General features: G+C 39.2%; 1 protein-coding gene across 1 annotated transcript; it reads left to right on the top strand.

Moving 5' to 3' along the window:
- On the top strand, positions 1–23,711 carry LOC145486433 (putative ATP-dependent RNA helicase DDX46). The gene is made up of 40 exons (XM_081465103.1): positions 1–137; positions 1,751–1,814; positions 2,437–2,913; positions 3,735–3,804; positions 4,453–4,509; positions 4,825–4,874; positions 5,318–5,477; positions 6,478–6,520; positions 7,251–7,300; positions 7,916–7,972; positions 8,250–8,345; positions 8,772–8,819; positions 9,310–9,384; positions 9,555–9,651; positions 9,755–9,875; positions 10,688–10,761; positions 11,468–11,569; positions 12,025–12,146; positions 12,510–12,588; positions 12,984–13,066; positions 14,026–14,139; positions 14,473–14,523; positions 14,867–14,933; positions 15,333–15,428; positions 16,294–16,358; positions 16,536–16,639; positions 16,945–17,007; positions 17,601–17,622; positions 17,833–17,910; positions 18,200–18,242; positions 18,912–18,973; positions 19,350–19,409; positions 19,592–19,688; positions 19,918–19,982; positions 20,139–20,204; positions 20,596–20,769; positions 21,387–21,456; positions 21,758–21,808; positions 22,124–22,197; positions 23,033–23,711. Exons 2-40 carry the CDS (start codon positions 1,798–1,800, stop codon positions 23,078–23,080), a joined length of 3,348 nt encoding a protein of 1,115 aa, XP_081321229.1. The 5' UTR covers positions 1–137; positions 1,751–1,797; the 3' UTR covers positions 23,081–23,711.
- The last annotated feature ends 1,676 nt before the right edge of the window (positions 23,712–25,387 follow it).

Below are 25,387 nucleotides of genomic sequence, written 5' to 3'. Positions count from 1 at the left end.
CCGCTAAGGGACTGGGGATGAGTCGATTGATTTTCGTCTTCTCTTCGTCGTCCAAAATTTTTTCTGTTCGTTGATTACTTTGAGAAATAATCATGCTTTGAAATCCTCAGCCACTGCAATAGGCCTTCTTCCTGTAGGTAAGTGTTTTCTTTTGTTTACAGCTGTAAGATTATGATATGAATTGTTTAAACTACCTTCAACAACCATTGATTGAAATGTACACGATCTCTGCTGTCACGTTGAAGGTCTTGATCTGCTGCTTCACGATTGAAATTATGTTGTGAGTGTTGAGTCAGTTTACAATGAAAACAAACGCAGTCTTCTCTGTCCTAATGGACTCTCGAAGCTCTAACTGTTCGACAGAATAGGCTAGACACGTCAAAGAAACTGAATATTCCCAAATTAAAAGTATTACAGTCAGCTTACTTCAAATATCATTATCGCACGTGCTTCTGTTGATATGAGAGAGTTGTTCCCCCTTGAGGTAATGCAGTAGTGGTTCTCATGTGCAAGTCTCACAAAGATGCATAGTTCTTCAGTCGGTTTGGCTTGAGGGTCATATGTACTGATTTCCCTAACACCAGAGATGAGAGCTTCCTTGGGGACCTGTGGCATACCCTCGAGGAAAAATATCCCACGTCATGGTTCCTAGAAGTGATATTTTCAACATTCTGAGTCTATTTCTCATTATCTTTTACCAGCTGGTATCTGATAGTTAGTCATTTGTCTGATAACAGCATACACATAAATCACTTGTCAAGAAGTTGGTTGTAAGTTGGACCCCTATTAAACGGTCACCCTCAGGGAAATAGACTGTGGCCGCTTAAAAGGGGTTGGCTGCTTAATAGGGTTAGAAACAATAGAAAAGCTATCCTTGGAACTTTGATTGTTGGCCGCCTAAAAGGGTTGGCCGTTTAATAGGGGTTTGACTGTAGTTATAACATAAGTGGATGAAGTAAAAATGACATGAAATTCAGGGCTTGAACAAACCTTGAATTCCAGCTTGACCTCTGGACAAGCAGCTCTCAAATTTTCCTTGTCCTGGGGCAAGTCTTAGTTTGCTCTTATTGATTTAGTTGGCAGACGTCTTGCCTGGGCCCTCGCCCATTGGACAAGTGAGAATGGAAAATAACTTGCCTGGCTGGAGAGTCTATTTGTCCCAGATGACTGGACAACACTTTTTTTGAGCCCTGGAAAGATTTTCTGTGGGGTGAGATCATCAGACCATGTTGGGAAGTATTTAGACAGCATGATTCAGACTCCAAACTGGTGAATCTCATGAGAAAAGTTTTATACTCAGTCTGGTGGTACTGTATGACTGAAAAATATTTCATCTTTGTTTAGCTTGGTATGTAAATCACTATCAGTTTGTTTTAGGTAGCCTACAGAACAGGCGGATCAGCGGGAAAGCGCCACGCTCATGTATCACTTTAACCCGCTAATTTGCCTATTCTGGAGGCTATTTGTTAGGTGACAGTCTGCCTAGCAGTATACTAATATTATCAGGATAAACGAGGTGTTAACGTTCTGAATGGGACTAAAATTTGGTCCCTGTGACTTGTCCCACAAACTCAAACTTGTTTGAACTGAAGGGACAATTTCTTGTGACTTGTACCTCAAACTCTTTGTGTGAAATGTTCATGGGACAAGGTACAGAGACTTGTCCCCAGGACTTGTCTCCTCATTTGTTCCGACCTTTATTATTTGAGCAAAATCAAATTTGTCATGGCTGAAACCTTTTTTTTTGCAGGGAAACTCAGAAAAGGAGAACCATACTTGGTCAGACACTTTGTGACGATGGGTAGAGACACCAAGTGAGTGAAACATACGTGCTACATGAGATTTAAACTGTTAATGTTAATGTCCAGGGTCCTGCTAAAAAAAAATTCTAACAAAATCTCATAGCACCCAAGAAAACTTACATTTATATTAGTCAATGAGTATAATTTTTCATGTTGTTATCATAAGATATGTAGTTGTGTGTCGGAATGTAGATTCGTTGGTACGTAGGTTACGTTATAATGCTAAGAACTGAATATTTAAGGAGAGTCACCACTCTATGGCATCTCTGTTTTTGATCCCTTCATTCTGGAAACATTGTTTTAGTAAAATTTCCGTGTTTGGTTTAGTACATTTGTTACATTAATGACTATCCTAGGGCTGTTGATGTTTGTTGTTATGTTTGTTCTAACAAACTATGTTAGGGGCATTTATGTCTGATCAATAAACGAGATCCCTCTTCTTATACAGCTGGTGTTTTCTTACTTGTACTAAGTTAGAAATTATTTTATTTTCATTTCACTGCAGAGTGATTAGATAACAAATAAAGGTATTTTTTAATATTGCATGAACTAATATAAAATTTCTATATATAAGGTTAAACAATATTCATGAATGTTTATTAGGTTAAATAAAGTTTATGATTTCTTTAAAAAGGTCACGTAAGAAGAGATCTCGGTCCAGATCAGGAAGTCGAGACAGGACCCGGCGCTCTAGAAGTCGTGAAAGATATAAAGAGCGAAAGAGATCTCGGAGCAAGAGCCAGGAAAAGATGAGAGATAAAACAACTCGCAAACCAAGAGAACGAGAACGAGAGCGAGAACGAGATCGAGAACGAGAAAAAAAGCGAAAGAGATCAGAGAGTAGTTCATCTCACAGTGTATCGTCAAGTAAGAGTCGGAGTCGTAGCCCTGGTCAAAAAAAGAAGGATAAAGACACTCAGCGAAAGCGTCGATCTCGTAGCAGAAGCAATGAAAAGAAGACAAAGAAAGAGAGACCTCGCAGTAAGGAAAGAGACAAAGATCGTGACAAAGATAGAAAAAGACGATCAAAAAGCTGCAATCGATCAAGTTCTCCTGGTTCACGATCAAAAAGTAAAAGTCCAGATAAGGAGCAAAAGAAATCCAAAAGCAGGTTAGTGAAAGAGAAACGCTACCAGATTAAACCAGTATACAATCCAGGTTAAAGGAGCTACATCACTGCGGTTGAAAAGTTTTGCCTAAATTTTTCAAATTCGTCTTTTGTAATTCATGTTAATCTTCTCCATCCTCAACCAACCTTGTTCCTTTTTGGTTTATTATTACCTCTTTAGTGTTTTTCTATCTTAAGTAGTTAACTATTATTTTCAGGTTTCCCTCACTGAAAAGGTACTTTTGTACATGGCCAGAATAACTCAAAAAACCCTGACTGAGCTTCTATAAGGCAGCAACCTGAATTTACCAGAAAATACTTCAAATACCAGGGAAAATATTTCAGTTTTTATATAGGGTAGTTGTAAATAAATGTAACTAATACCTTTTGAAGTGATAGCATTCTTCTGGTTTGCGAGAGGTTTTCAAGAATGCTAATTTGACAGTGAAGCTGAGTTATTGTCCAAGAATATGACATGTACAATGACTCCAACCAAAATCACAAGCAGTAACCTTAAGACCACTGTTCGTTATGATAAAGACAGACTATCATTATTTTGTTTGGATAACTATAATTGTTCTTGGTCTTCAGGGCTGTCATTTAGGGCGGTAACCTGTAACACTTGTTACGGCTGAGTATGTTTGATGGGTCCTTAATGTTACGGTTGAAATTGTCTTTTGTTGATACAATTCCCCCACAAAGTAACAAGTTTGTTACGAGTGTGTGGAGATCAACTATGCAGCAGGTCACTCAAAATTTAATGATAGCCCAGGACTTATATTCTTAGTGGTTTTACATTGTTGTTTTTTTATATGTTGTGTAAGCCGAGACAAGAGGAAGCGAGATGAAGGTGACAGCTCAGATCGGACCAAGGAAAGCAAGAAATCCAAGGAGGTGCTGAGTTTATTACTCTCACTAGCCTAACTTGTGTTTCTCTATTCACCAGCAAATGTTCAGGACTACAGATTGATGCATAAGAAACCATGGAGCAGTTCTTCAAACATTGCCAACCGGCTGTCCATGTTATTTAACATACAACATAAAGTAAAATTCATTTAACTTTAAAAAATGCCAAATAATTAAATCAGGGCCAAGAAACATCATCTCACTGATGAAATGCGTAGAATGTACTTGTTGTGCCAAGTCATTTTGTGCTGCGTGAGCTCTTTAGAGAAATCTTTGTCTGTATATAATGGCAAGGTAGTCTTAAGGTTATTTCGAGTGTTCTGATTGTTTCTTTGTTGGTCAGGATTTTTCAAAAAGCAGAAAAATTCATAATTTAATGCCATATAATAAACTACTTACTAACCTAGCTTGCTCAAGCCATACTGGGGAATATTGGTCCTTGGTCGTTATTGTATGGACCTAGCTGCTTTCAGTCCATACCATCCAGACTTTGTGCCTATATTCCCCAGTACGGCCTCACATTTGGTTAGTAAGAGGTTAATATTTTTGCTGTACATAAGATTTTTTTTGCATGTCCAAAATTCAGGATTTTGGTCAATGTTTTCTTCACCGTCACTGTTCATTTTCCTTTTTCAGTCAAAGAAAGATGTGACAAGTTCAAGTGTCGATGTAAAACCTAATGAGGATGACAAGGTATATTGCAAGGATTGACGGCTGTCATTATTGTGGTTCATTTATTGAATCATAAAGTCTACTAATCTTGAAGAGCAGCTGTTTTATTTTGGCCAATATTTGTTGTCATTTAGGCTAGCAACAGGTGTGAAAAATGCAGCATGTTGCAATTTTAGGGGGTATGTTCACTTGTTTCCAGCCACTTTAATTAATGGACCTGTGTTTGTGTAGCTGATTGATATTACACTTTTTTCTGATTTTGCATGTTACAAAACCTGCTGTGCAAAACAAAGCTGGCTAGTTTAGAAAATGCTGATAAGTAGTATTTTGCTGTAGGATGCGGAACAAAAACGATTGGAAGAAGAGATGCAGAAGAGAAGAGAAAGGTATGATACAACAACAAAATCTTTATTTTCTCAATATAGGTATACACATTATGGCATTTTTAGTTTATTTATTAAATATATTTAGTATGAAATGATAAATTTCTTTGTTACAAATCCAAAATTCTTATCCATGCCACACACACAAAACTTAAAATTTAAAATTTAAACCACATATATATTTAGCAACTGAGGTGGCCTCCACTACAAGCTTGGTGGTTTTTTGGAGGTCTCCTTGAGCACTGCCTGTTTGTTGGTTATTGTATATGTTTTTTTATTTATTTTGTGAAGTGGCAAATAAAATAATAATAATGATGATGAAATTATTTGGAACATGATTCTCATCATCAAGGGAAATTTATAAATCCTGTCGACTGATGTCAATCCACATTTTTTACTCCATTTTTTGTACAACTGTGAAATTTCTTTTGTTTGTAACATATTAGAATAGAGGCATGGAGAGCCCAACGTAAAAAAGAACAGGAAGAGAAACAAAAGAGTGAAGAAACTGTAAGCGAGGACCAGCAAAAGAAGAAGAAGGCCTGGAGTCTGGAGGATGATGATGATGATGACGAGGAAGATGAAGTACAAGGGGTCAAGGAAGAGGTGTTGTTAACAAAAAATAATGTCTAGTTAATAATGGTAATAGGACTGAGTGGAGTCCAATTCGGTCTGTAATCAAATGAGTGATTAACCAAATTGGACGACCACGAAGCGGGAGTCCAATTTGTTAATCACGAGTGTGATTACAGACTGAATTGGACGACACGTTGTCCTGTTACCAATTAATCATAACCATTACAATTTCCAACAAAAGTAAAAGTTTCATTTGAATAAGCGCTTTTAATAGTCATTTTTAAATATCATAATTAAAAATATGCCTTGTGAAGAATAGCTTGCAAAATAGCAGTTAAGTTTCTTTCAAAACAGTCACCAGAGACTAAACCTCCAGAGTTTTACAAAGTCAGTCTCTTGAATTGATTACTATAGTGATTGTAATCAATGCTGTGATTGGTGGATTTAGTGGAGAGGACTTAAAATGATTGGTTCATGTAACTGTCCGATTACAGGTGTCAGATTACTGCCAACAGTCCAATTACACTGTCCGATTACAACTTTGAAGATTAATTAGAGCAAAATACAGCAGTTTATGCACCAATCACATTTGAGGAAATTGTAATTGTTATGATTAGATCGTTAATCGTGTGATAAATCATTTTAGTATATTCTCAGCTCCGACTATTGCATTTCTAGCTCTCTGATTGGCTCAAAAACTCCGACTATGAGCCATTAGTCGGAGTTTTACCTTATATGGAAAACAGTGCGCCAAGTTTAAAAATTTTCCGCTCTGTAAAATTGTTGAAATAAAAATCGGCGGCAAAAACCCGATTAAGAATATACTAAAACAATTATTCCATTCGACCTTGTTGGATATGAAGTGATCATAACCAACTCGCGCTACGCGCTCGTTGGTTATTTATCACTTCATATCCAACGCGGTTTCATGGAATAATTGTTAAATGGCCATCTTCTGACAAAACTTGGAGCTTGGATTGTTATTGATCTTTACAAAGTAATTTATTGATATTTTAATCTTTACATACAGCAGGATGCTGAGGATGAGCCAAAACTTAAGAAAGCCATAAATAGTAAGTAAGGGTTGATGTATTTCTATTACAACAGATATCCTCAAAACTGGGCAAATGTCTATAATTGTAGTGGTACTGACAACAGTAGCAGTATTTGGAGAAAAACATCAGCATTGTTACCTCAGTCACTTTATGTCTGAAATAGCGGGTGCCTCTTATATTTAAAGTATCAGTGATTCATGTGCATGTTTGTTTTGTGCTGTGGCTTCCTTCAGCTGCAATAAAAAAGGCCACTGTATGTGACTGAGAGATTGTTTGGGAAAGTGACAACTTTTCCTTCCTTTAAAAGATTGATATGTCTGTAGACCACACCATTTCCAGGAAAAAAAAAGCAAAACAAAACAAGTAAACAAATGAAAATGGAAAACCTTCAAAAGCAAGATATTGAGAGGGAAAATTGGATAGTGTCTCAATACAGTTGCACCTTGTGTCTTTATGTAACAAGAGATACGCTTTTCTTTTTTCCTGAAACTGTCTTAGGCTTAATGGCAGGGATTATCACTTTTAGCACACTATCCTAGCAAGTCACATTCTCATCCCCGAAGACCATACTCCTTTTGGTTAGCACCAAGAATCGCGACCTCTGGGGCTGGTCCAACACCAGAAGTCGATGTCCGGGCAGAGGTTGCATTTCTTGGTGCTGACCAAAAGGAGCGCGGCCTCTGGGGACGAGAATGGGCAAGCCACTGACGGGGTGTTACTTGGTTTAATTTCTGAACTTCTGTTGCAGATAAAAAAGATAATACAAGTGTTGCTAATGGAAAAGTTAAAGAGGAGCCGGTATGTGTGTAAATTTGTATTTTAATTCACTTATTTCTTTTTTGTCATTGAGAAGTGGGATACACTTAAGTCATACAATTACTGAGAGCTGACCACTGTCAAGTCAGTGATATTTTGGCTAACCTGAGTGCTATTTAGGCTACCCGTAGTGACATTTTGTCATTTTGTGTTTGGGACCCGAGTTTGAAACTAGCATCCTCCTAGGTTTTTTTCCCCATGGTCTTTTTTTCCTTTTGTTGGTTAAACATATGTTACTAGTAACATAAGGAATAATTAACTTGCTCTTTCAAAATGTTCATGTCTAAGATGGATGATTTGAGTAGAAATATTGAGCAGTAGTTGCATTGAGACCTGATGACCACAGTCTTACATGAACACTTTAAAGGAAAGCCTTTTCTATAAGATTGAATTACAAGTCAAGAGTAACATTTGATACTGGCAGCCTGAAACACTCAACTTGCTTATTTGGAGGTCCAGCACACTAACTTCTAAGCCATAGCCAATCATTGAAAATTTAAATTTTACAGTTCTTGAACTCAATGGTCACAGCTAAGTCAAACATTGTATTTGTAAAATGAGTTAAGTATGAATGGTGCTTAGTGCTCTTTTGTGCAGCAGGAAGATGATGATACTGACCCACTGGATGCTTTTATGGCTGATGTGAACAAAGAGGTAAAATATCTAAATGAATATGTTAGACTCCGCCAATTCTATCTTGGTTATTTTGAATTCCCTATTATTTCTAACTCAGAACCATTTTCCTTGGATTTACCCTTCAGTCATTTACTATCAGCTATTTCAAACTCCTGCTATTTCAAACTATTTTTTGATTCTCCTGAGAGTTTGAAATAAAGGGGTTCAACTGTACATTAAAGCTTTTGTTTGATCAGCATTTTTTCATTGAAAATAAAAAAAACCAGATTGGTTACCTTTTAATATCATTCAACAGGTGAAGAAAGTAAATGCTCTGGATCAGAAGAAGAGAGTCGGTAAAGCTGGGAAGGCAACAGTGATACATCATGTCGTCACCAAAACCAAAAAGAGGGTAAGATACAAACTTTAGTTTCATCTGTAGACTTAAAATTTAGAAGTTCCACCTTGAAGAACAGAGTAAAGATTGCCATATGAAATTACTACTTAAAGCTTTCATGAGGATCGTCACAAACCAGGGTCTAATTCAGTGAACAGAAAGATTGACCACCTTGTTCAGTGTAATAATTAAAGTACTGCTAAGTAGGTTACGTATTGAAAGGCCATGCACACACTTTAGGTTTCTGTGGTACACAGATTTAAAAATAGGAACAAGGCTGTGCTCTAGAAGCACCCAGGTGCCATCGGGGACTAACTTTTACCTTTGGGTGACTGGTAAAACTTAGCACTCTTTTCATATAAGCTTAAATTCTGGGCACCCAGGAATTCATGGGTAGGAACCTTTGGGTTAATTCATTGAGTCTTCTTAATATTTTTTCAGGATCCAACCAAAGGTGAATTGATGGAAAATGATCAAGATGCAATGGAGGTCAGCACCACAAGTGACCAACATTTATAATGAATAGATGTATTTTTGCATAATCAAGAATTGATTGTTTGATTGAAAAGTGTTCTCAGTTAATAACTGGACATGCAGGTCAAAAAGAGTGAATTGTGAATAGTTCAGGACAAAAAAGGGGCAGATTACTTTCAGGAAACCCTTTTTCTTAGACATTTCTGACATTTAAGAGGTCCAAAACCTGAGTCTAAAACTTACAACAGTTATAGGCCAGAAATTACTGGCGTTCCAATTAAATATGTTTCTTGTAAATGCCTTGCAAAGCTGCAAGAGGGTTAACATTAGAGGCTGGTGTTTACCCACACCTAATATCACCCAGCTTTGCTTCCTTTCAGCAGTACTCAAGATTGTGCAAGTTATATTACTTTCAACCCATGCATCACCTTGCTACAAAAGTATTGTTCCCCAGAAACCAAGTACAGAGATGTTTGACAAGTTTATTTTTTTCTTTTTCTGTTAGTATTCATCAGAGGAAGATGTGGAAGAGGAGACAATCGAGTCAACTTATGCACACTTTAAAACCAAGAAGAAGAAGGTGGAAATTTAGTGTTGCTGTTTTAAGTAATAATTCTCAAACTAATAACTAAAGAGTGTGATGAACATCTTATTGAAGAGTCCCAAGAATGTAATGGCTAGGACTAGCAAAAAAGAACAGTTCTGCTGGATTTTGTATCCATTGCTTTTATTGTTCTTTTATTTTATTAGGATCTTCAAGCAGTTGACCATGAGAAAGTGTACTATTCTACATTCAGAAAGGATTTCTATGTTGAAGTCCCAGAACTGGCTAGAATGACCCCAGAAGGTACTTTTAGTTATTAATTTGGTAAAATGTTATACATTTTATTTGTTATTCCATTAAGATTTCTGAACACAGTCTTCACAGAAAGTGCCTTTCCTGTTTCCAGAGGTTGAGGAATTGCGAGGAAAACTAGAGAACATTCGAGTTCGTGGGAAAGATTGTCCAAAACCTGTAAAAACATGGGCCCAGACAGGAGTCAGCTTAAAAATTCTAGATGTCCTCAAAAAGTGAGTTTGTGTTACTTAAAATGTTGTTTTCACTGTGTTTTTTCATATGTTCTCCTTTCTCTATTTACCAAGAGAAATAATAATCATTAAGCTTATGTGAACACTAAGTTAGGGGTTGTGAATGGTACTAAGGTAGAAAATTATGGGTCTTGGAAACTTTTGATCTGGTCTCGAATTTCTGGGAATGATCGGATAAGTCACAAAGTCTCATTTTTGCTAGGTTCTTTCTGCCTCTCTTGTTTGTGTCTCAGTCCCGGATTTTCAAACAAGGATCATCACCCCTTTAGGTTAACAAAAATAATGATAAGGTAACATGTGATGGAGTGGCATTCCATTCAGAGGGAGACGCTACATTCAATCACTTCATATCACAGAAACACTGAGTGGCCACTTGTGTGGCCCACTTTTTCTGTCTGTGCCAGATTTTATCTTTTCTTTTTCACAGGAACTTATCCCAGTTTCGGTAGCATGAAGCGACTAGGAATATTTCTACTCCCCCTGGATGGGATGCTAGTCCATCACAGGGTTACCCCCCAGCATTAAATTTGCCAGCACCCATTTATACACCTGGGTGGAGAGAGGCACTGTGAGAGTAAAGTGTCTTGCCCAAGAACACAACACAATGTCCCCAGCGAGGGCTCGAACCCAGACTGCTTGATCTAGAGTCAAATGCACTAACCACGAGGCCTTTGCACTTCCACAAAGGAACTGTAATTGACAACCCACTTAATGCAGACTGTTGGTTGGCCTTTTCAGTTTAGGGAGTTAAGTACTTACAGCATGGCACGTGCTCTTATTTCTGTTATTTACAGGAATGGTTATGAGAAACCCACACCGATTCAAGCTCAGGCGATACCAACTATTATGAGTGGCAGAGATATGATAGGTAAGATTTTAATCTCGAAAATAAAGGTGTCTATCAACATGAATTATTTCATTCGATTTTTTTTATTCTGTGCAAAAAGATCCAAATGGTTTGAAAACGTGTGGCTGAAAAGCTCTGGAATTTTGTGTCCAAACATTTGTACAAAACCTGTTCTAAGAATGAAAATTATTGCCATAAGATTCCAATAACAAGCCCCCTTCCTTTTTGAATATGAGGAAATCAGGAAAGCTTTTTTAAGAAAAAAGCTGCAAGATGGTATTTTTTGGGGAATTTAGAGGGTCCAACATAGGTTTGGCTGGATGTAGGAAAAGAGTAAAAATGGATGCGGGATGACAGAAATTTTAACAGTGGGATGCGGAAGAAAAATACTTCAGCAGGAACAAGATTTGCTCATTTTGACAGGCGGGATGCGGCATAGGTTTAAAATTGACAGTGGGATACAGGATGAAAAACAGAAAATCACAGGTTACAGACGTTACGCTGAGAACTGCGACTCTAACCAGGGGGGATCGAGATAAACATTCTGACTGGGGCAGGATTGAGTCAAAATTAGTGGCGGGATGCCAGGTTGAAAAAGACTAAAGGACCCTCAATTTACAGAAAGAGCTTTGTATAACATATTAAGTAGTTTAGGTTTAATTATTCTGGGAACAACAGTCTCAATTTGTAAACATCTTAAAGCATTAAAATGTGTCGCCTTTTGCAGGAATTGCCAAGACAGGCAGCGGCAAGACATTAGCATTTCTTCTTCCCATGTACCGCCATGTTCTGGATCAGCCTGATCTTGACAGGGAGGATGGACCAATAGGTAACAAAGTCTTTTCCGTCTTGAAATTAAGGGATTTATCTTACATATTGCAGTAATTGAGGAGGCTAGGCCATGCGATTTTAAACAATTTCAGAGCAGATGAACTGGTCATAAAATTTCATCACAATAACGGCTTAAAAACTTAAGAAAGTATCAACAGAAAGCCAGAGAAGCCAAAAGAGGCAGGGAATGGGCAAATGTGGGGAAGATAAGAAGTTCAAAACCGATTGCATTTGGGCAAACGTGATAAACGTTGGGCGAACATTTTTCAAGTTGATCTCAACTTGCATGGATGTATGAATTTGTAATGCTCAGAAATCTGATTTTACCCCAACGGGCCTGTTTCTCTGCCAGTTTGAAATTTAGAGCTCATTACTATCAAAACTAAACAGAAGTACCTAAATTACCGCAACTTAGCCCCTTTGACTTTTGCTACCTGTTCATTGAACTTGCAGGCATTATAATGACACCAACAAGAGAGCTTGCTCTTCAAATCTACCGCGAATGTAAGAAGTTTTGCAAGCCGCTTAATCTGCGAGTTGTCTGTGTTTATGGTGGCACAGGAATCAGTGAGCAGGTGAGTGGTGATCTTGCATCAGAAAATGTTTCTCAATGTTTCTAAGGCCCCATTAGTGGTGGGCGGGTCTGAGTATCCAATATCCCGTTAGTTTTTGGCGTAAACAACTTTCCGTATTCCGTTAATTCCAACTGCAAAAATGAGCGATTTTCCAGAATTTTCGGTTGAATGGTTCACTTTTCTGAAATTCAACAATTTCCGGGTTTTCTGGAAACTTTTCCAGGAAATATTTCTGTACCATTTGCCACCGTTTCGAAAATTTCGGAATTGTTGGTTGAATGAAAAGCGCCCAAGGTCCTGAGTACTACATGTAGTTCTGTTTTTCCCGTTTCAACTCTTTTTTTTCTTACATTTTTCATCCAGATTGCAGAACTAAAGCGTGGAGCAGAAATTATTGTTTGCACTCCTGGTAGAATGATCGACATGCTGACAGCCAATAATGGTAAAAGATGTTACTGTTAGCTCATGTTATTCTTAAGCAGTTAATGTTTTGTTGTGTTACATTTTGTGAAGTGTTCATCATACAACGCACGCTTTGATTTGTTGTGATGCTTTGTAACCACACAGTTGTATAGCCTGATGGAACCAGTTAAGAAGTTTGGGAGAATTCAAAAGTATATAGGTAAACCCTAACCTGCGGCTCAAGTGAATTCTCCTAAACTTTCCGTCAGATTTTGCAAACACATGAACCATTTCGTATTAAAATCCCACTTCTTGTGAATTAAATTTTATTATGCCTTATGGGGTATTTTATTTGTTGTATGTAGTTTTTTTTTCAATGAACTGATTAGAAAATAGTTTTCTTCTTACATATCTCGTTATTCAAACATGTTTCAGGTCGGGTGACGAATTGTCGCCGTTGTACATATTTAGTCCTGGATGAAGCGGACAGGATGTTTGATATGGGGTTTGAACCTCAGGCAAGTTTAACATCTTCACTGCCAAATTCTTATAGGTTGTTTACCATTTACAGACCCTTTACACGAGGAAACCGGGTGGTTCACAGTTTCGGCAAAAGCAGCCGCGTATAGGGGATAAAAGCAAATGGTACGCACGTTTTCCGTTTGGATTTTCCGGTTGAGAATTTTGGACTACCTTTCAAGACATTCCGTTTATTTTGGAAATTTTCCGTTTGGGAAAACCAATTACATCCCAACCTAAATTTCCGTATTTTTCTGTAAATGGTAAACAACTACTATCACCTAAATGTGAGATTTTTATCAAGATGCGTTGCTAACTATTTATGATTAGGAGCTTTTCGTTTGCATCTAGGCGGTCTTGTGTGTTTTTTTCTGCTTCATAAGAATAGAAAGTTATTTCCATTGGCCTTGAGGTCAGCGTAGTCTTGTGTATGAAGAACAGTGGAAGGTAAGAACTTAGTTAAACTCAGTTGCAAGCTGCTACAATGTTTATCGCCACACAACTTTTTTAATGCCGTCTTTTTACCAATGACGGTTGCTTTCCCTGTTTGAGGAGAGGGTGCTTTTCAAATGAAGTAACCAAATGAGGAGGCCCTCAGTTGCTATGGCTACACTGTCTTTGGCGCACTGATAAAGCTTAGAATGAACTTGAGTGGAATCTTGTACTATCAATACCGTTATAAGCTACACTGAGGAAGTGAAACATTGTTGTAACTGAAGTGCGTTTCCTCTTTTTCATCGACGTGTCTCAAGATTTGAAGTGAAAAATCATGGCCTTCGAAATAACGATCAGACGGTGTTTGGAAGGTTCTGAGTAAATGTGTGGATGGTTTTAAGTATTATTGAAAGCCACCTTGTATTTGTTCTAAAGCCGAGAGGCCAATATCTTTTCCTTACAGGTTGCACCGGTGATTGTCACGGTTCATGGACATTATGACACCTTTTTGTTCTCTATTTAGGTGATGAGAATTATCGACTGCATCAGACCGGACAAGCAGACAGTCATGTTCTCAGCTACTTTCCCGCGTCAGATGGAAGCCCTGGCCAGAAAGATCCTCACTAAACCAATTGAGGTGAGGTGTTTTCATCTCACGAGTTCATGAACATAATTAAAAAATACGCCGTTTAAACCAAGTACTGAGGTTCGGTTTTTGTGAAAGTGGGAACCAATCGTGACTAATCGTGACTTACTAAGGTTTCCTGCGCTAGGCAGCGCTGGGCGCTTGTCGCATATTTTCCCGCGCTTGGCAGGGGTCGCATGTTTTTCCGCGCTTAGTACCGGTTGCATGTTTTCCCGCGCTCGTGACCGGTTGCATGTTTCCCTCCGTTTGTCTTCATTCAGAGATAATGTTTATTTTATTATGCATTGAATGTTTTTTCATTGGGGTTTTATTCTGTTGTTCCAGATACAAGTTGGGGGTCGAAGTATTGTTTGCTCAGATGTACAACAAAATTTGGTATGTATTGGAATCTGATAAGTTTTGTTTTCAGTTTTGTTAATTTATTATAAACGCTTACCATTTGTACTGCATAGAGTTTTTCGTCCAGTGCAACGTTTTTTCAACGGAAAAACGGAGCCAAGTAGAATAAGTTCATGCCATTCGATAGTTTCAGTTTTATTTTTATAACACTGACTGCTCTGAGCCTAGATTTCAGTATTCATGGCAGCTAGCTTCGGTGAAAATTTCAAACTTTGTACCGTGAAATTCACTGAACCAGAAGCTGCAAGAAGGCAGGGTTTGTAAATATTTCGTAGTCACTTACCTTTGTTTTATGTGCATCATTGTTTTGCTTTCTTAGATTGTTATTGAAGAAGATGACAAGTTCTTGAAGCTACTTGAGTTACTTGGTATTTACCAGGAACAAGGTAAACATTGGGCTTTCAGCTGGAAACGCTGCGGAATCTTGACATTTGATTGGCTGATGGAGAGTATCCAGATTTTTCTCAAATTGGACAGTTTGTTCAAAGCTAAACTAAACGTTCGAGCAAAAACTATCCAATTTATTTCAAATTTGGACAGTTGGCAAAAATTAATAAAAAATAGATCTGTTGGCAATGTTAGATTTTGATGCAGCTATATAATTAATATACAAATCGTAAGTAGCCGCAAGAAATTTTAATTATACTTTTCGTAAAACGTTTCTTTCAGCCATTGACATTGCTGAATGGACTACTGACGTTTATGAGTCTATATGAATCTATGAGTTATTATGAATCTATATGAGTTCGTAGCTTGATTTGTTTTTTGTTGTTGTTCTCTTTTAGGTAGCGCTTTGGTATTCGTCGAAAAGCAAGAAAAAGCTGACATGTTGTTTAAAGATCTCCTGAAAACCTCTTATCCTTGTCTATCTCTCCATGGAGGTAAGATTCGATGTTCACACCCTTACATAGTTTTCTTCTCGGGTCCCGTGCACACTACGCCGGAAAAATTTGAAAACGGAGCTTTATTTCTCAGTTCGGTTAGGCCTACCGTCCACACTAATCCGTCACGAAAAAGGAACTTTTCGAAAACGCTCTTCAAACCAGAGGAATTTGAAAACGCCGGCTTTTCGTTTTCGCGTGGACCGAAAACATATTGAAAACGGATATTTTTGAAAACAATGGCGTCACGATAATCGTGTGACTTCTCTGCCTGAGTTTTCCTCAAGCACAAATCCTAAATAACCGATGATTGCTGCATTTTTAAATTCCTCCCGCGTACTGTTGATGGGGCCTCAGTCTTCAGTTTGATCGTCACCCGACACACGTCAGTGATGACCCCAATATCACCCTTGGAGAAGAAAATTAACGTTACGGGCTGTAGAAGTTCTATATAAGCGCCCGTATCCTTTCTTTTACAACGGTGGCCTAATGGTCAGCGCGGTGGACTCCTGATCGAGCGGTCCGGATTTCAACCCTGGCTGAGGTCATTGTGTTGTGTTCTTGGGCATGACACTTAATTCTCACAGTGTCTTCCTCTCCATCGAGTAGTATAAATGGGTACTGGCAAACTGTGACAGAAGCCTGGCAAAATGCTGGGGCGGGGTGAGGGGAAGTTACCTGCAAAAGACGTGTCTGTCGTTCGTAAACTCGCTCGTGCGCCAAAGCCAAAAGTCATCGACAGAGCTTGTGTGCAGAACCCAAAGACTAGAGCCTGCTCGCAGGCGAGCTCGTTAGAGACGTAAGAGCCATACTTTGTTGGGAATTTTTGGTAAACCTGCTGCTCCACTTTTGTGTGTCGTTTCAGGTATGGACCAGTTTGATCGTGATAGCACAATAGCCGACTTCAAGAATGGAGTGACAAACTTAATGGTAAGATCATAACCGATAATTAGAGCCTGCTTCTCAAGAGACTAAGTAGCCTTGTTCTAGGGTCTCAGCTACAATTGTGGCATCATTGAAATTAAACTAGAAACTGAGAACCTCCCAGTAGTGTCTAGATGAGGTGCCTCTTCAACTTTGACACCATAATTTTTCACGATTCTTTAGATTGCAACTTCAGTTGCCGCGAGAGGTCTGGATGTGAAACAGCTGATCCTAGTGGTGAACTATGACTGTCCAAATCACTATGAAGACTATGTACATAGATGCGGGTGAGTACTGTAGAGACTTTGAGCATGCGTTACTATCCTTACAGAAACTCGAACGAGAAGCGGAAAAATCGCCACAGAAAGACTAGCTTTTATACTTGAGTATTCATGATGTAGAAACGAATTACTCGCAAAAGAATCAACGGAGTCAAATTTGATAGATAGCTCTTCACAGGGAAGTATGAATTTGAGTTCTCATGTTTCTATTCATCGTTTTGTTAACTTTCCCCGCAGAGTTTGGATCGAACATGCGGGCAAATCTGTCGTGTGTGATGAAAAAATAACATGGTTTTGTTGTTTTTATCCAGGCGAACTGGTCGAGCGGGAAGGAAAGGAACTTCATACACTTTTGTTACTTCAGAACAGGGAAGGTAAAGCCAGCGCTGTAGATGTTGTCTTGTTTTACGAAATCGCTGAAAAGTTACTAATCAAAGTAGACAATGCACCATAATCTTCCCTTGTTCGAGAGACGACAATTTGATACTGATGAGATACAGAGATCCGTGTCGTGTGGTGATTGGTTGTTTCTTGTTTCTGAATGTTCGCGCGCAAATAACCAATTACACGGATCTCTGTTTTTTTTTTTTTTTTTTTGTAATTTTTATTTTTTTTCAACATTTTGGGTTATAATACATACAATACAACACAAGACATAACACTAGTTACAATACTTACAATACGTCATAACTACAATAGATTACATACAACAAATTATAATTACTAATCGTAGCCTAATTATACCTAAAGAATATACAATGCGTTGTTTACAATAGTGCAGCTACCCAAATACAGAAATACGGATCTCTGTAGTACTATGTCATATTTGGGGTCGAATCTTACGTTTCTCTTGAGCGGGAGAAGAACTGAGCTCGAGAAAAGAGTCAGTCTGTTTACATAAGGAAAAGTTGTTAAGTTGAATTGAGGTCTGTCGCTGATTATGTTCTTGCTTTTACTCTCATGACAGGCACGCAGGTGATATCATTAAGGTAAGAATTTTGCAAGTTTATTTTTGTCTTGTGTTTCTCGTTTTTTTTTTCTCCGACTGGAGATTTTTTGGATTTCTGGGGAATTGTTAGCCAATAGGGCAGTTTGAAAAAGAGTGCTATTGCAGAGAGGGATATCTTGTCATGGAGATTTCTCTGTTCTTTCCAACATGTGACAGTTCAATATTTTTTTTTTCTGTGTACAATGTCTAGGCATTGGAATCGTCCGCGGCCGAAGTTCCAGATGACCTACGGAAATTATGGCATGATTATACAGAGGAGAGGAAAGCGGTAAGATTCCATTGCCGTCTTTGCTTCAGTGTAAACAGGGTTCGTACAGGTCATGAGAAACCTGGAAAGTCATGGAATTTTAAGTGAGGGTCTTGGAAAGTGTTGACAATTCTGGATTGTTTGTCATTGCTTGGTTAACAAAAAGCAAGGCAGTTTAAGATGTGGGCAGAGAAGTCAAAGTAGTCACGTGACAATGAATTGTTTGTCGGCTCTCTGATTGGTTGAGAAGCTTTGAGCCTGTACTTGTAAAAGTCGTTTTTTATTGACTTGTTTCTTGATTCCCTCGTAGGAAGGAAAGAACGTTGTCAAAAACAGTGGCTTCACTGGAAAAGGTTTGTGCTTTTAATGAGTTCAGGAGAAAAAGAGGAACAATGAGAAATTTATATAGCATGTGTCGTGAACCTAAGATGTGCAATGGTTCATGTTCCGCTCATGCTCAACTTAAAGGAGCTATGTCACAGTTTGCGGTTTGCAATCTGTGTTAATCTTCGCCACCCTTAACATCTTTGTTCCTTTTTGATTTATTATCATCTCTTTGGTGTTTTTCTATCTTAGTTTGCGGTTTGTAATCTGTGGTAATCCTCGCCACCCTTAACCATCTTTGTTCCTTTTTGATTTATCGTCATCTCTTTGGTGTTTTTCTATCTTAGTAAACTTAGTACTCAATTTGAAGGTAATTTTGTACGTGGCCAATACAACTTAAACTACCTTGACTGAGCTCTTTTAATAACATACCAAGAAAATACTCACAGCAACACTGAGCCAGTTTTAGAAGATCTTCCGGTTTATGTCGCAACTCTTGCGTCACTTGCCGATAACAAACTTTCATGTCATTTTCGCTGCTTGTGACAGCAAAACATCGCTTTCAACCTTTTGGAGACGACTTTCTCGAAGTAATTCTCAGTGAAACACCATTCATTTATTTCAATACTGTCGCAAAAGTCTTTGACATGTTTATGTATAACTGAGTGCAATAGGCAATAACAAAATCTTTTTTACAGGATTCAAGTTTAACGACGAAGAGGCGGCTAAAGTTAACGAGGCGAAAAAGATTCAGAAATGGGTAGGTACATGGTGCTCTTTTAATGCACGCTTTCTAAGGCTGTGTAAACACTTGGCGCCCAACTACTGGTGTCTGGGCACTGACACAAAATAGTGTTGCGTTCAAGTGCCCAAGTCAAGCTCAAGTGCCATTAAGTGGCTAAGTAAAAGGTCGAGACCTTGTACCTGGGCATGGACACTGTGCCTGAATTCTGGGGTGAGTACTTGGAAAAAAAAAAGTGTATTCACATTAGTGCCCAGCAAAAATCCTGCCCAAACACCGTGCAGTGCTAGGCCACCAATTGTGAACAGAATCTCAAAGAATATGTCAGTTTTCTGCAGGTCGCATATCCTCGTACAACTAAATCAAATCCAATTTTTTTTCCTTTTCTTTACAGGCTCTTGGTCTTCAAGACTCTGATGATGAGGCTGAAGCTGAAGAGAAGGCTGTGGAGGAAGTGAGTCTGGAATTTCTTTGTCGCCAGTACAGTTGAACCTATTTTGAGCTCCCGGGGGGAAAAGAAAATAGTTCGAAATAATGGGGAATTCGAAATAACCCAGTTTGAATTAAAGGGGTCCAATTTTCTTGTTTCTTAACGTGTTGTTGCTTTTGTTTTGCTTTTTCTTATTTTTACATCAGATTGACAAACAATTGGATGCTGTGTTCAGTAAAGGAAAACCGCACATCAAGAAAGCGGCGCCAGTAGGAGGCGAACAGATCAAAGGCGAACAACAAGGTAGGAATCGACGGTTAATCTTCGGCAAGTTGTTATGGCAACCTGATAAAGTGCTGGTGGAGGTAACTCTACGATAGACTAGCATTCCTAGCATCCCATCCAGGGGTGGGGATAGCCACAGCCTTAGCAACGTTATGTTACAAAAGTTGAGCACCGAAAGGACTGACCATAGTGTAATACAGTTGTGGGTGAATATTTGATGGCAATGCTGTTCTTGCTCGTGTTTCAGCTAAACTTAACTTGGCCACAAGCATCGCAGCCAAAATCAACCAGAAGATCATCGCCGGAACAAATGTGAGTACAAAGAACAATCAATTCGTTTATTTTGAATGAGCTCTTTCGGGAAGAGGAGGGTCGTGACTCATATAGAAGTGGCGAGGCTGGAAATCGAAGGCGTTTATTTGGTTTTAGTGAGTCATCTGAATAAATGATTTGATTTGTTTATCACAGAACATGGACCCGACTCAGCAAGCTGCCAGTCAGATTATCAAAGGAGGAACTGTCACTGCTCTTACCGTGAGTATCAAGTTTTGTCACGCAATGCCTCTCAGCGTTACGTGACAACAAACTGCATCTGTAAAAGTTAGAATCAAATATTCGTTCGGCTTCACATGCATGCAAGCGAGGTCAGTGGATCAATTCAATCCTGAAATGAAGCTGTTGCTTCGTTTTGGTTTTAAGCCGCTGACCTCAGTAACTGATAGCTGAGACGAACTATATTACGTGACGCCTCCTGGTCACGGAATTTATTCTCTTCTTCAATCATAGGAGGAGAAAATTAAACGTTGGGTTTTCAATTTGAATGGAACAAAAAGGTTGGGTTGGCAAACTGGTTGAGGGGGAAGTTTAATATTTCTTCCTGTCTCTTGGTTGGTTCGCATTACATCTGTTGTGTTGTCTCGCATAGGGTCTTGGGCTAGCCAAGCAGCTAGCCGAGAAGATTCATGGGAAGATCGGTTATGAAGCTCCAGTGGAGGAGACAAAGCAGGACGAGAAACAGACTGAGAATGAACAGCGATACGAGGATGAGGTAGAAATCAATGACTTCCCACAGACTGCCAGGTGGAAAGTTACTTCTAAGGTATGTGTAGAGTGCTTTCACCAATCATGGAGGCAAATTATTTAAAAGTACCAAGGCAACATTCATTGCTTTGGAAATACAGAGCTCTCAGAGGAAAAGAGGGAAAAAAATTACAGGTAAATACCGCCATTTCGAACTCTCAGGGGAAAAGAAAAATAGTTTGAAATAGCGAGATTTCGAAGTAGCCGATAGTAAATGACTGAAGGAAGATGGCTTTGAGTTCGAAGTAACGGGGAATTCCAAATAACGGAGTTTTATTAGCGGGGTCCAACTGTCCGTAATTGTATTTTCTTACCACGACTTGCGGAGGCTTAGCTGTTCTATTACAATGTAGATAATCTATAGTTCGTGTAGACTGCGTTTAGACGCGGTGGAACAAGGGAGTCTTTACGTTGAGCTCGGCTTAAACCATGGCTTTCTTAAGGCTGTGTAAACGTGGTTTTAATGTTTTTGGCTTGGCTCACGTTCCGTGATTGGCTATCGCTCGTATTGAGTTTTAAGACGATGAAGCGATATTCAGTATGTTTTATAAAGTCGAGAAGTGGACGAGTGTGGCATGTTTGTTCAGGTAACAATGTGGAATGCCCCTACTCAAAACATTCGATTTCTTTTTTTAGGAAACAATTATGAACATAACTGAAGTGTCCGAGGCCGCCATAACAGTCCGTGGAACGTTCTTTCCTCCAGGTAAAGATAAAATTTTACTTTTTCCTCGACAGAGAATCTTTCTACCTCAGAGATAACTGAATTAGACTAAAACAATTTCGAACGGACCCACTTGTAAGTATAATACAAAGATAAAGCACGCAGTTAATGAATTTCCTCAAGATTATTAACGGATGCAGCCTCAAATAGTCCAGGCGTTATTTGGGTGATCACGCAACGTTTCTCCACACAAACGCGTTGCGTGACGACGCAATAACGGCTCCGAAAGAAACGGCATAACGTCCCATGCAAGTGATCATTTTTGTTGTTTCCTTTTCTTTAGGAAAAGAACCCAAGGCAGAAGGCGAGAGGAAAATCTATTTATATATTGAAGGTAAGTAAGGTAATATTATGAGACTGACTAGAATCTTTACTTCTTTACTGTCATGATAAATGTTTTCGTGAATCTCACTGCTGAATAACCCTTGGAATAGAAAATTTTCCTTATTTCCACACATCTCGTTCAGCGTTAGCTCGAGAATTTAATAGTACATCAAGAAACTATTCTTTAATTAATGATTTTTGTTATCCTTGTTTCCTGTCAAGAGAAGTTATCTTTCGATTAGTAAGCCTGCGCATGAGCAAAGGAGCTAAGCTCAGTGACTGGATTCCAGACTCTACCTTAAGCTGTTGTTTGATTCGTTTCCAGGTCCTTCTGAACGTTCCATTCATCTCGCTAAAGTGGAAATAAAACGTGTCGTCAAAGAAGAGATGATAAGACTGGTAAGGAATTTTAGGATACTTACCCCCTCTACTCAGGTGGGGGGGAGGGTGTGAACGGAAGAGAGGAGAGGGGAGGGAGGGGACGGATTAAGGTCAGCGCCATACCAAAGGTTGTGTTTACTTGTCACGCTATCTGTCCTTCCAACTAGTGAAAAGACCGGGTGACGAGCCTCCAAAACATTTGCCTCTTGAAAAGCCTTCTGTGAGTCCAGGCACGGAAGGCTAAGATCAGAGCTAGGGAGTTGGTGCGTAGTAACTTTTCTTGGTCTGGGAACATTAAACCATGGAAACGGCGTTACCATGATAGTTGGAAGGGGAGAAAATATTTCCTGCGCTTTCCCACAAAACGAAATCGTTAGAACTCCTTATCTCTTGCTCCTGTAATAACAGCTGTCAAGACGCCAGTACCACAACTGCACGTACTCCTTCATTTCATACTATCCGCAACTAAGGAACGTTCAAAGCATAATAAACCTGATCCAGGATAAGAGGGAATTATCATTTCACTTTTTGCAAAATTTAGTAACTAAACGTTTCTTTTCCTGTTGCTTTCCTTTTCTGTTATGATTTTAATTATCTCAAACTATGCTCCAAAACAGCAATAGTGAAACACTTTAAACGAGAAAATTTTCTGCCTGGATTAGCTTTTCAGCTTGAATTAGCATAAATGAGCTCTCACTAACCGGGTTTATCGATATCTCTAAATTGAGGATGTTTTGGATAAGTGGTTGTTCTGTGATCCAGAGACGATTTTAAGTTGGGCGTAGTTATCGTGGTAGCCGACAACCTTAAAACAGAAATTGCTTTATTAATTCTTGTTTTTCTGTCTCATCAGGGGTCCTTCCGTGGTCCGCAGTCTACTGGCAGGTACAAAGTGTTGTGAACGAAATCTTCCCCAGGCAACCATCCGTTCACCACATTATGCCGTTCTTCGCGATTCGCGCTTTTAGAGCAACAACGACAGCAGAATACGTGGTCTACCAGTCTATGGTTGAGCAAGACAATTATCAGCCACAATCTATCGCCTTTGGACGTTTCTACGGTTTCTTTTAGTGTTTCTTAGATACAGCACAGTCTTTAAGCAGAAAAAATAGTCCCATTTTAAAACTGGCCAAGAAAAGTAGCAAAAGACGCATGCGTGCGGTGCCCTGTACCGCTTTTTTAAAATGAACCAACAACTTTTTTAAAATTTGTTTTCAAATTATAGTTCCCTTCGTATGTGTTTGAAGTGTGTTGAACTGGATCTTATGTTAATGGCATGCCTATTTCGAATATCACATCTTCCCGTTAAACTGATCGCAGAGGTTTTCTTACTTTTCTTGATTGAGTTAAATTTGCGTCCTCTCTTCAGTAAAGGAAAGAAGAAGCTATTGGGGCGAAGCTATTGGGACCAGAGTAAACAGGAAAGAAAAGCTGTTCGACTTGCCAACAAAAATGACTTTCCGCTCTTTGTAACGCCTGCGAGTATACCGTTTCTAGTCGAAAATACAATAAATTATTTTAGGTCCTAAGAACTGTGTTATAACTTGTGTTTTACCCATACTTTATTTTCCGTGAAATTTTTTTCCTTCAATTTGGAATGTTTGGCAGACCCTATTTGGAATGTCGGGTTTGAACCTAATCCAGAAACTCAGAAATTTAGCATGCATGACAGGTGGGTTAGCGGGATAAGCGAGAGCGGTTTGGCGAAAGTGAAAGTATCAAGATCTCTTGTCAGGCGAAATTTTTTTGTGTGTCCTCTCTTGTGGCATGGTAGTAGAGAGAAAAGCCCAGGGACTTAAGATTCGGTAGCAATTCTCATAACAGTATTTCTTTTCATCCCAAATGGTCCTAAGACCAGCAGTAATTTCTGAGATTTCTGTTAACCGTAACTGAAGAAAATGAATTCATCGTTAGCCATGAGAAAGCTAAAGTGCCATCCGTTAGCCTTAAAGCTAGCTCCCATTGAGACCCTCTTATATTCCAAGGCAGCGTTTAACGTTAACTGACTCTGGTGGCTACGCTCAATTAGTAGAGTGCAAAATAATAGCCAAAGACTCTGAAAAGAGGGTGCTAGCGGAACAAGCGATAAAAAAAAGCCAAAACGTTTCTTATCTCTGCCATCTTGGTGGTTGTGCTCAGTGGCGCTCAAAACTATCCCGCTTATAGGTGAGTTGCATGCAAAGGCGGGTTCTGTTTTAACCCTCCTAGCTTGGTAGCCCTATTAGCCGGGGCACCCTGCCTTCATGTAAACGGAGCCTTAGAAATGATACCCTTTGAAGCTGCTGGGAAGCGCAGTGAAAGGGCTTCCTTACAGCGCATCACCATCGCTGCGGTTATTAAGGGATTGGGGAGGAAATTGGTGGAGACAAGGAGCTCAATTTACACGCTCTTTTTCACACGCTCTGGCACCGGCACAAAATAGTGTTGTATTCACACACTGGGATCCCAAGTACCCAAGCACCATCTACATCTAGTGGCCGAGTACAGGGTCTCTTATACCTGGCCGAGGGAACTAGGCCGAATTCTGGTGTGGTACCAATAATGTTCTCCACTAGTGTTCTCAAGCTAGCGTTGCATGACGGTCGTAACACTACCTTATATGGAGTGATACTTGTCAGCACCCCTGATCGTTCGGCCGTTCAATATAAAGTTAACATGGACGTTTTCCTACCTTGCCTCTTGGCAAAGGGCGGCAAAAAGGCAGCTAAAGGCTTTATGGTTGTTTACCATTTACTCGGAAAAACCGGTTGGTCGACAGTTGAAGTAAATGGGACGCGTCAAATCCCGAATGGTAATTTTCACGGGGATGCGCTCGTTTCATCTCCACGACTTTTTCCCGGAAGATAGGAAATTACAGAACGAGCCTGGAACTAGTAAAAACTAGCAAATTGGAACGCACATTTGCTATTCGGAAATTCCGTTTTTGGTCTACCTTTCAATAACTCCCGTTTTCCCGAGAAAATTTCCAAGAATCCACAGATCCTGGAGACGAGGCGAGACATCAGTAGGTCTTCAAGGATATCTAGAGAGAAGAAGCATTTGGCCCCTTAATTAGACATTTTAAATTATATTTATTATTATTTTTCTTGTTTCTTATAACCTTGATTGAGGATGGATAGATCTGATCACTGCGCGCGCGACTTATTAAATCTCGTCATCATGCTTAATATGATAATGAGGTTTTGTGACGAAACAAAGGAAAGTTGGA

This window comes from Orbicella franksi, chromosome 5 (genome assembly GCF_964199315.1).
Source record: "Orbicella franksi chromosome 5, jaOrbFran1.1, whole genome shotgun sequence".
Classification (NCBI taxonomy): domain Eukaryota; kingdom Metazoa; phylum Cnidaria; class Anthozoa; order Scleractinia; family Merulinidae; genus Orbicella; species Orbicella franksi.
The sequence above is the reverse complement of the archived record's forward strand: the minus strand, read 5'-3'. Positions and strand labels throughout refer to the sequence as shown.

What these genes read in the sequence shown, in the direction of transcription:
- LOC145486433 (XM_081465103.1), top strand. An exon ending in CATGCTGACAGCCAATAATG is followed by an intron (nt 12,589 to 12,983) that starts GTAAAAGATGTT and finishes AACATGTTTCAG; the next exon opens with GTCGGGTGACGAATTGTCGC. An exon ending in TGGAACGTTCTTTCCTCCAG is followed by an intron (nt 21,457 to 21,757) that starts GTAAAGATAAAA and finishes CCTTTTCTTTAG; the next exon opens with GAAAAGAACCCAAGGCAGAA.